The sequence below is a fragment of the Geotrypetes seraphini genome, chromosome 3, assembly GCF_902459505.1.
Source record: "Geotrypetes seraphini chromosome 3, aGeoSer1.1, whole genome shotgun sequence".
Lineage (NCBI taxonomy): Eukaryota > Metazoa > Chordata > Amphibia > Gymnophiona > Dermophiidae > Geotrypetes > Geotrypetes seraphini.
The window spans coordinates 153,507,297-153,518,941 of record NC_047086.1 but is presented as its reverse complement, the minus strand read 5'-3'; the positions used below and the strand labels follow the sequence as shown (position 1 = coordinate 153,518,941).

Here is an 11,645-nt window from a genome sequence, read left to right as displayed (position 1 = left end):
TCACCCACTAGTGAGAATAGCTGCCTGCTGTCCCTGGATAACAACTGTTACGGTAAGTAACATTGCTGTATGTGCAAAAGTTTGGGCATCTGTACCCTGGGCAATATTAGAAAAGGCTATTTTTGTATGTAAAATGCTGTTTTGCATGCAGAAATTCCTTTTGAATTGTTTTAGCAGGAGGATGGATTATTCTTTGCCATCTTTAGTTTTATATGTTTTATATTAGAAAATATATTAGGATCCTTTTACTCAAGTGTGGCAAAAAGTGGCCTTAATGCACCTCATGCGGGTCTTTCCCCCTTACTAAGGCCATTTTTACTGCAGTCGTAAAATAACTGATTTTTCTATTTTTCCCTATTAATGTTGTTGTTCGAACATTAGAACATAAGAATTGCCATACTGGGACAGACTGAAGGTCAATCAAGCCCAGTATCCTGTTTCCAACAGTGGACATCCTAGATCCCAAGTACCTAGCTAGATCTAAAGTAGTAAAACAGATTTTATGCTGCTTATCTTAGAAATAAGCAGTGGATTTCCCCCAAGCCATCTCAATAATGACCTATGGACTTCTCTTTTTTTTTTTTTTTTTTTTTTTTAACCCTGCTAAGCTAACCGATTTCACCACATTCTTCAGCAACAAATTCCAGAGTTTAATTACTTGTTGTGCCAATAAATTATTTATCTTGATCCTAGTATTTTTGGAAAGAGTAAACAAGCGATTCACATCTATGCTTTCCATTCCACTCATATTTTATAGACCTCTATCATATCATCCCTGATTAGCACGTGTGCATCTACCAGCACCCATTTAGTAGGTGGTCAGGGTTGGTTAGCACAGGAACACCCACTCTCTGCCCAAGACACCCCTTCAAAAAAAACAAACAAAAAAAACATTTGTGCTTGGTTAGTGTGTGCACATTTTGGAGTTACTACAGGATGCCTGAGTGTGTCCTATTGCACTGTTCCCTGTAAGCTGAGCGGGAGTACTTCATCTATGTCCCACCAATGGGAGGGTGCTGTTTCAGTATGACATTTTCAGTAGCAAGGGAAGGACAAATTCTGCAGAATTCCAGGGAACTCGCCTATCCCAAGCAATTGAACACACAATATTGAAGCATCCTCCCTCTTTCCCCCGGCAGCAATGCAATGGTAGGAGTCCCGCTCATCTTAGAGGGAACAGGGTCCTGCGGTGTTAGGCATATGTTAGCGCCTTATGCAGCTTAGTAAAAGGACCTATTGGTGATCTGAAATGTTTGTGTGTGAAGCTTTGTTTTGTATGTGATGTTAGCCATGATTCTACAAACAATGCCATAGTGTAATTGACACATAGTCGGCGGCATTTTTTAAGATGGCTGCTGATTACAGCGCCATTTTATACCTATGGGCATCTTAGGATTTAGCGTGCACTAAGCTTTAGTAAAAGGCGCCTTGGGGTTTTCCTTTTGAAAATGCAAAATAACTTGTAAATTAAATTTAATCACAAAATCATCATGCGAGTACTAATTTTCAGCAAAAAGGGGATAAGTTATAATGCATTTTTCACCTATGGAAAAGGGCTCTTATAAAATTTAATGGTGGAATATATTTGTAAAAAGTACAAGCATGGAAACAGTTTGCCTAGTCTTACACTGACCACACATAGGCATTCCCGGGTGGGTTTGGGTGGAGTTGCATATGCTTGTGTGTGCACAGGTCTACAGCTGCATTTGTGCAAGAGAATTTGTGTGTTATGCATTGCTTTTGGTGCCTATTTTGTCTTTATAAAATAGGCACCCTGTTATAAAATTAGCCCCTAACAGATTTAGCTAATTTTTGGATCCTTTTACTAAACTGTGGTAAAAAGTGGGCTTGAAATATCCATATGCAAATTTTTTACCACAGCTATAAAATGGTAAATTTTTTTTATTTTTTATATTAATGGCCATGCATTAATGTTGTCATTAGCACGTGGTTATATATATATAAAAAAAAAAAAAAAAAGCAATGTGAGTATGTGTCACTATCCAATATGTAGGCAGAAAGGGCTTGTGCGCTAATCGGCATGCATGCTAAAATTAGCGCAGGATTGCCTACTCTCCCCTCAAAAATTTTTTTTATCAGTATCCACACATTTGACAGTTACTAGAGGATGGCTAAGTTCACCTCACGGTATGACATTTTAAGCTTCAGTAGGCATGTGCCTAACGCAACTTAGTAAAAAGACCCTTTAATCAATCTGGTTGACTGTAAAAATATTTTAATGAGTGTGTCAGCCATATCTTTACGTTGTCACGAGCTCTAATAGAGATGTTTGAATTTCTAGTAACGTGTCTAAAAACACGTTATTACGTAGCTCGTTCTACGTTTCTAACAGCTGTAAAAGATTGCGTTAAAGTCTTGGTAGGAACCTTTATATAGAACATTCATGCCGGGCTTGTACATCACATTAATGAGGACGAGTAACCAAGTAGGTAAGATACTCCATCACTGGGACCTCCATTCCATCGTCTAAACTTTTTTATATATTCTTTATTGAATTCTCTAAACATAAACGGTAGCCATATATATTTAAATCACAATGGAAGGTAATGGAATTATATACGCTGTTATACTGGATGTTATAGTTGTCTGAGCAAGAAACAGGGACTACATTGAACGAGGAGGGAGGCACTCTGAATAAGTTTTTTGTGTTGGTTCATGTTTTGTGTATCATTCTGAGTACGCTGAATCGTAGTTATTCCGGGTGCTTGAAATAAAAGGTAGCAACCCTTACACAATTGAATGTTGCCTTTAGTTGTTAGCTGAAATTGCAATATGTAAGTTTTTATCGTAGGAAAGCTTTCATATATATATTTATATACACAATATTTTTTCTTTTTTCTCTTTCATTATCTTTTATTTGGTTTGTTTTTTCAGTGGTACAGCAGCAATATTGTCCCCCGATGAAGGCTAGCTAATAGCCGAAACGCTCTAGAATAGTCTGAGCATCGGGTAGTTCATAAACCCACCAATGTTGGTCCTGGCTAGGAAGCCACTAAGATAAGTGTTGCTGTTCTTCTCTAATACAAAAAAATATAAGAATACATTTGGTGGAGTGAATGATAGGACATTATAAAGTAAATTAAATTAACAACACATATTTATTAATTAATTTAAATAAAAGATAGGGATAGGTTATGCACCCTTAGTTCATTAGTTTTTTATCTCAATTAAATATTATTAAATAAAAAAATTTTAAGGTAGGAAGGAGGTCTGAAGTAAATGATTATATTACATGCATTCAGGATGAAGACTTGAAATAACATCTAAGTTATAAGAGGTCTCTTTACTGAGAACCATGCATCCTTTATGATACTTCAACCTCTTAAATCAGGGGTGCCCAACGCGTCGATCGCGATCGACAGGTCGTTCGCTCAGGCGACCCCAGTCGATCGCACAGCAGGTTCCCTTCTTCCCTTCTCTTTTTTTCCCCTCCTGACTGGCCCGCCTCTTAAAGAACGCTGGCCAATCAGAGTGCTGGAAGGGCAGGGTGAAGGTCGATGGAGGACGGAGCTCAGCGCATCACAAGAAATAGAAGCGCCTGTAATGATTGAGGTAAGAGGGAGGCCTAATGCTGCCCGATATACAATTTTAAAAACCCCAAAATCGGCCTCCCAATCAGTGGCGTACCGAGGTGGGGCGGTCCGCCCCCGCCCCGGGTGCACGGTTTGGAGGGATGCACAGCCGTCCGGGTCCTCCTGCCCTTCCTTTCCACCGATCTGCGCACGGGGCTCGCACCCGCCGCCCAAATGGTGCTGTTGGTTATCGCGAGACTCGCGGGAGTTGACGGCATCATTCGAGCATCGGCGCGGGACCAGACAGGCGCAAGCCCCGAGCGCGGACCGGGGGAAAAGAAAGGCAGGATGACCCGGACCTGGCCGGCTGTGCACCCCTCCAAGCCGTGCACCCGGGTGGATCGTCCCCCTTCTAAATCCATTGTACTTGTCTTTTATTCAGTTCCACTAATGAGCATTGTGACAGGCAGTTCTTATGGGGCAGTTCTTGGAAGTATTTCTTTGTTTTTCTGTGCCTAAGTATTCTATTAATTTAACTTCCTTATTCCTGTGGGGATCTCCAAAGGGGACGAATGGGAGACAGCCGATGGCAGGTGGTACTTTAGCAATTCTTACAGGTTGGTCCTGCCCCTCCTCTAAGTCAGAGACAGGCTTGGGGCAGAGGGAAGACAGCTCCTGAGGCCTATGGCAACCTGCAAGGATCGCTAAAGTACCAGTGATCCTCTCTGCAGACTGCTCCCTGCTGGAATTAGGTAAATGGATGTGGGGAGGGTAGGCCTTCGGGGGGGGGGAGTGCAGTCCTTCAAGGGGTAGTGCAGGCCTTCAGGGGGGGAGTCAACCTTTGAGGGGGAATGTGCAGACCTTCAGGGGGGGTCAGGCCTTCGGGGGAGGGGGGCTGTATAATAAAAAAATATTTGAACATAAATACAAAGTACACTCGGTGTGTATATATATATATATATATATATATATATATATATATATATATATATATATATAAATAAATATATATATGTTTAGCATTTTTATTGTTGGTAGATCATTTTGACTTGGTCATTTTAAAAGTAGCTCGCAAGCCCAAAAAGTGTGGGCACCCCTGTCTTAAATTATCTACTTATCTACTGATAGAATGGTTGTTTTGTATATGACAAAAAATGGTTTTAGTGACAATTAAGTATTTATAAAAAAGTAGTCAGACATTGATGTGTAGTAAATGAATTTATTAAATCAGATGTTTTATAAATTATCCGTTATAGCCATTTTGAGACTGGCATCCAGTATAAGTCTGAAGCTGTCACAGGAAGTTTTGACACCCAGCAGCGGGCAGGAACAAGTGGGCTGAAGAGTCCACTAGACCACCACAGTTTAAGGTAGGCCCAGGGTGGATCTACAGGGTAGTTGGGTAGTCTGAAGGGCCAGGTCTCTGCTAGGGGGAGAGGGGTGGCAGCATGAACCGTTTTCTTCTGGGGAGGGATGGCAGCAATGGTAGCAAAGAGTGATTTGGGGAGGGGGGGGAAGGGATGGAAGAGTTTCACTTTAAACCCAAACTTGAAATTTGGTTGACCTCCAGTCATGGTATATGTAAAAATTCCTTTATGTACATAAGATTCTTCATCAAATGATTCCCTTCAAGGTATCTGACATAGTTGGAGTTGATCACATCATCTGGTGTCAAATTATATATCCTAATTGTGCATTGAGAGAGAAAAATAAAACTCCACCTTTCTCTGATTTGTTTTAAATCTGGTACATGTTAGTTTCAAGGGCAATCCCTAGTCTTAGTCCAACCCTATTAATCTTTTCCATTTCAGCTTCTATTATAAACCTCTATTAAATCTCTGCTCATCTGACTCTTCAAACTGAAGAACTCTAATCTGTTCATTGTATCATAAATGAGTCACTCCGTCTTCTTTACTGAGTTTGTCATCCTTCTCTGAACCTTTTCCAGTTCCCCTATATCTTTTCTGATGTGAGGCAACCGGAACTGCACACAATATTTACAGTGCAATCACATTATGGATTTAAGCAATGGTATTATGATATTCTCTGTTTTATTTTCCATTATTTACAAAAGGTAAAAGGGATGGGACTTGAAATACCACTTTCTCTGTGTGGTTTATACAATCAAAGGGTTTTACATATTTTAGACAGGTATTTCAAAATAATTCTAATATACAGTATTTGCTTTTTGTTCACCGCTACACAAGTACCTGACAGGATCCCAAAAAATAGCATGATTTCATGCTGATTGTCCCCAATTATGGTTTATGGATTTTTCCTCCAGGTACTTATCCACAGAAAATTTGATAGCCTTAGCATAGAAATATGGCTTACATACTATAGTACTAAATATATTGACATCACAGAATCTCTGCAAAAGTTAGTATAATGCAGGACAAGTGGAAGATGCATACACCTATAAACAAGAAGTTAAGTCACACATACATCAGTTCATATGGATCTTTATTCATATACTTAATTGTTGCTTTTTCATGCATGAAACTTAGCAGGTGATATTAGTAGATAGACCCACTAGAGTAAAATTAGTCACTATTGTCTCTCCTACCAGGATTACCATATTTTTCACTCCATTAGACGCACCTGTCCATAAGACGCACCCTAGATTTAGAGGAGGAAAACAAGAAAAAATCCCATTCTGAACCAAATTATCCCTGCCAGGTTCTGCACCCAACCCCACACTCCTTGCCAAGCTCTGCACCTTGTCCCCCTTCCCTGCCAGTCTCTGTACCCTGTCCCTCCTCTGGTGGTCTAGTGGTATGCCAGGACAGGGCAGGCCGGCCTAGTAGCTGGCAGGCAGGTAGGGACAGGGTGAGTAGGTAGGCAGGCAGGCAGACCTCACCCCCCCCCCCCCCCGGCAGGCAGCAGAAAAGCCCCGGCCTCTTCCTCCTCCCTCTCTATTTTTAATTTGGCAGGGTGGGCAGGCAGGCCCCGGCCTCTCCCAGGCAGGCAGCAGGCAGGCCCTGGCCTTTCCCTCCTCACCCCCCTGGCAGGCCCTGGCCCTCTTCCTCCCCTCTCCCTGTGCGTACCTTTTTTTTTTTTAAACTTCTGGCGCCTCACTCGCTGAGAGTGGCGCTCAAGGGTTGCTGGCTGCCTGGTCCCCGCCGAGAACGGCAGATGCAGCTGCCTCCTCTTCAGTTCTCTCATGGCATAGCGGCACACTAGGCTGCCTGCCTGGTCCCGCGCCGCTTCACATTCTCATCTAATGGAGCGAAAAATACAGTAATTCAGCATGCCTCTATATGCTAATTTGTACTTTAATGGCTCAAAACATCTTACCATGTCAGTTTGAGGCAGTGAAATTTTGATATACCCTACAAATTTCCCAAACAGGCATTATTCATTAGAGATACAACATTCAGTTCACTGAATTGACGTCTTTAAACATTGTTACACTGTATAACAGAACAGACTCTGTTCAAGACTGCCAATTTATTGTGGCCAGAGTTGAGTAAGCTGAATTATCGCAGTTTCATCTGGGAGCATTTGGATGTCATGCTACAGCAAAAATGTCTGCCACCTTAAAAAAAAAACCACCTTAATAGAGTTATCAATTTTATGTTGAACCCCTCATTTTTAAATGCATGCACAATTATTTCTAACAAAATATGTACTGGGTGCAGAATTTGATCAAGTTCAATTATTTCTTCACAGCACAAGGTACAATAACACCTCTAGTGAAATAGGAGGCAACCTGCAACTGGAAGAATGCATACAATGGCCAGTAATGGTGTAAAAAGTGATTATTAATTGAAATAAAAGGAGGTCTCCAGAAGTACGATAAAAGCTTACATTAAAAAAAGCAACATTGCATTTTAGAGCAGATTTCTGCTTTAGGTGTCATTGTCACCAATTGCACACAATGTACATAAACCTTGGGTCTGATACTCAAAAATAAGCTGAGCTCTTAAATTTATGCTTTGTTAGACTCCTATATTTGTGCCTTATTTTCAGCTGAAAAGTTATCTTAATTTAGGAGCTTAGAAGTAATGGGGCTCATTTTCAAAAAAAGATAGACTTCCAAAAGAAAGCATAAACTGGCACTTGGATGTCAAAACGTCCAAGTGGACATTTTCAAAACTGACTTTCCAGATGTCTTTCTGATTGTTTTGTCTCCAGTGCATCTAAATCTTAAGGGGGCGTATTAGAGGCGTATTTTGGGTGGGCTTAGGGCAGGCTGTAAGCTTAGGACTTGGATGTTCCTCTGAGATAATCAAACCTTTAACAAATAGTCCAGGACTTTTTATAGATTGTTGGAGCTAGACCTGTTTTAAAATTGCTCTCCAGCAAGAGAAAGCTCTGCTCTTACTGCTACCTCCTCGACGCCATCACTCTGATTGTGGTCCTGTTGCTGCTGCGAGAGAGAAGGAGCGGGAGGTCTGACCACTGATTCGGTGAGGCAGATTAAAAAAACAAAAACTAATCGATTCAGCCGGAGTGAATTGATTTGAATCGAGAATTGGGCAGCTCTAGTACATGGAAATCAATCTCATGCATATTCTTTGTGGAAATCTTGAAAACCCGACTGGGTTGTGGCCCTTGAGGCCTATGGTGCCAAACCCTGTCCTAGGGCCTCTTTTGTCAATTCTTTCAACAGTAGAGAAAAGGCACTGAACTGCCATTTAGCTCCTTTTTTTACATGACTGCCTGATCTAGTCCTAGCTTTACAGAGATTTACAACCATAGATTCTCCTTCAGAAAATCAAAAACATCAAAGGAGGGGATAGAACTAGAACTGGATCAGCCTATTCTGAAGAATAACAAACAAATGGAGCCAGCTGGGAGCCCTAACTGGCTAAAGTGTAATAACTGGACCTTAAGGGGGAATCTCATCAAAGTGCACTAACCCTCTCTTCTACAAAGCCGAGCTAGCGGCTGCCGCGCGGTAACGTCCCCGAAGCCCATAGAGATTTAAAGGGCTTCAGGGCTGTTGCTGCGCAGCAGCCGCTAGTGTGGCTTTGTAGAAGAGGGCGTAAGTATGTTAGAACTCGCTAACCGCTAAAGACCACCATTATATTCCTAGGGGTATCTTTAGCAGTTAGCGCACACAATTGCATTAGCATGTACTAATGCACTTAGCCCCCTTTTGATGAATTTCCCTATATGAGGGGCTGCTGAAAAGTTCTCAGCCCAACCAAGAAGAGAATGATGGGGAGCCATGAAACCTACAAGTTATTCCACACTGTTCTTGACACTTTTCGTTTCATTTCATATCATTGAAATGAAAAGTGTCAAGGAAACTGTGGAATAACTGGTAGGTTTCACGGCTCCCCATCATTCTCTTCTTGATTGGGCTGAGAACTTTTCAGCAGCCCCTCGTAAGTGTCTTTTAGAGGCTGAGTACTTTGTGAATCGTGTGCTGAATGTTTTACAGACCGGTGCTTAGGCATCATGGGGAAAATGTGCATTGATGATGTAGCCTTTGCATATCTTCAACCCTTTTATTTTATTTTTTTTTCCCATTTCTACTATTTCTTGTGCTAGTAACACATTTACAACGTTGGAACAGGACTGTTACTGAGTCCTGGATTGTGCAGCTCCTGTGGATTCTAGCTCACTTTGAGCCTCCTGTCGCAATTTAGCTTTCTTTGCCAGGTTCCAGCTTGTCAGGGACTCGTGGCGAGCTGCAGCCTGCAAAGAGACATGAAAAAATAAACACAAAAAAGCCAGTAAAATCTACCATATAAAATGGTCTAAACTAAAGGGAGATATGCAATTATGTTGGGTTAATCAGGTTTTCTACTCCGCCTCTACCTATTCAGTTCAAGGTCAGGTTACAGCAGTGGTCTCAAACACGCGGCCCGCCAGGTACTATTTTGAGGCCCTCGGTATGTTTATCACAATCACAAAAGTAAAATAAAGCAGGTTCTTGATCATATGTCTCTTTAGCTATAAATTACAATATTATTATTAAGACTTAGCCCAAAGGAAAGATTTATAAATTATAAAGAGTTTTATGTCATGCAAAATTATCATTTCTTTAATAAGACATTAACTATTTTTTTCTGAGGCCCTCCAAGTACCTAGAAACCCAAAATGTGGCCCTGCAAAGGGTTTGAGTTTGAGACCACTGGGTTACAGTATATTTCAAGAGGTTGGGTCAGTCACCCAGGAAGTTACAATGGACAGTTTGATACAGACATTCAGTAGAGCTGCTGGTATAAGTAGATTAGTACAGTTATTAATACAACTAGGTCATAACTACAAATACATAGTTATAAGTTTAGGTAGGTCATCTATGACTCATCATTATGTCCCAGTTTAGAAATGGGCTTTTACAGTTACCATTTCAGTTACTTCTGGGTTGGCTCCCAGTCTTGATACAGAAATGCTTTAAAATTTTTTCTGAGTCGGAGATGTTGGTCACAAAATCGTAATGTAAAGTGGCAGTTGGTTCCAGCATTTTGCTAATTGATATTGGATGGATAAGGTAATTTGCCTGGTAGATATTATATTGTTGCATGCTGGGAATTTTAAGAGGAAAAGATTTCTGGTGGAATATCTGTTGGAGGCACCCTGGAGTAGAGTGGCCAACTCTGTTAAGTATTCGGGGACATTCCCTGTCAGGATCTTAAAGGCAGTGATTCCTAATTTAGACTTGATCCTGGTTTTGCAATCGTTCCCCGACCCGATTCACTAAACAGCTTCCCGCTCAATATCCAATCCACCCATGCAAATGAGGGGAAATGGCATGCAAAAGTAGGAAGCCATCGATTCAATAAACAGAAGAAGAAACACCGATTGGGTTTGCCGATCCAAAAAGAAGCGGCTGCTGAGGACCAGTTGCTTACTATCCTTGCCGACTCTCCTACCCTCTTCCACCCTGAAATATCAGTTACAACCTCATATAAAACAACCATCAAAATTAAAAATAAAACTGTAAAATATCTTTACATATGTTTAAGAATTCCTTTTTTATATATTCTGTAAAAAGTGCATTGTGAGCCCAAGGTTTTAACCCGTGGGTTTAAAGCGTGTTCTGTTCGATAATCTCCCCCTCTCTGGTACTCTAAGCCCTAACCTCTCTTATTTACTTCTATAATTCCATTGGAGTTCCATTCTATCCCAACCCTTGTAAACCGTGTTGAGCTCCACATTGTGGAGATGATGCGGTATATAAACCCAAGATTTAGTTTAGTTTAGTTTACACAAAATAATTCACTGCGTCGGTCACAAATCATTCCTTTTTAAACATCCAACTCATAGGGCCATCTAAAGTAAACTGCAGCCACCCCTCCCCCTTTCTTTTGAGCTCGCTTGTGCTGTTCTGCCAATGATGTGCGGGAATAAACCTCGCCCACTAACTACATAGGGCGAAGAGCTAGCGCATGCGTAAATTGCATCAATAAACAGCAAGGATACTCTGCGCATGCGTTTCGATCGCTCTTATAGCGAACAGTGGGATGGCTATAGGGTGTGCGTCCGATCAGATCATTTGCATATAGAATCTGTAGTGCATCGGTCACTCAATAAAACTCTACCAAGAATCGCCCAACACCAATCCAGATCGATAAGTTTAGTGAATCTAGGCCTTAGGGCTAGATTCACAAAGCAAACCGATTGTGTACCGATTGGTTTGCGACCCTTTTACGACCAGATTTCCCTCTGGCCCCATTCACTAACCTTTCCAGCGAATCTGTGCATGCAAATGAGGAAAAACGCATGCAAAGTAGGCAGGGACGCGATTCACAACACAAATTTGGGACACCGATTGGGCTGGCCGATCAAGAATAGAAGCGACTGCTTAGGACTAGTCGCACAGGTCTCTGCTGACTCTCCTGCTCCATTGTCCTGCTCTCTGCCCCGATCTTGCTGTGTAGGATGAGATTTCAGGCACCAGGGGAATCGTGCGGCTCCTGTCCATGCTCTGCTTTGGAGCTGATTCTAACCAATAGGGAAAGAAAGAGAAGACAGGAAGTGTGACTCTCTCTGTCGCCTTCCCTGCAGTGCGAGCCTGCGGGTTTAAAGCGGGGCTGCACGCCGCAGTGCAGCCCCACTTTAAACCCATGGGCTCACACTGCAGGGAAGGCGGCAGAGTGCAGGAGAGTCTGGGCGGCAAGATCAGGGCTTGGGGAGAGCAGGAGAATCAGTGTG

General features: G+C 41.8%; 1 protein-coding gene and 1 long non-coding RNA gene across 2 annotated transcripts in view; one reads left to right on the top strand and one right to left on the bottom strand.

Moving 5' to 3' along the window:
- Positions 1 to 3,513: 3,513 nt before the first annotated feature.
- Positions 3,514 to 7,546, top strand: LOC117356873. The gene is made up of 3 exons (XR_004538725.1): positions 3,514 to 3,573; positions 4,790 to 4,903; positions 7,206 to 7,546. It is a non-coding gene; the product is annotated as an uncharacterized LOC117356873 (long non-coding RNA).
- A 1,280-nt stretch (positions 7,547 to 8,826) lies between these two features.
- The window catches only part of FAM162B (family with sequence similarity 162 member B), a 63,042-nt gene continuing 60,223 nt past the window's right edge, over positions 8,827 to 11,645 (bottom strand). The window contains exon 4 of the mRNA XM_033938406.1: positions 8,827 to 9,182. Coding sequence (XP_033794297.1) covers positions 9,066 to 9,182 — 117 coding nt within the window. The 3' untranslated portion in view covers positions 8,827 to 9,065. The remainder of the gene's footprint in view (positions 9,183 to 11,645) is intronic.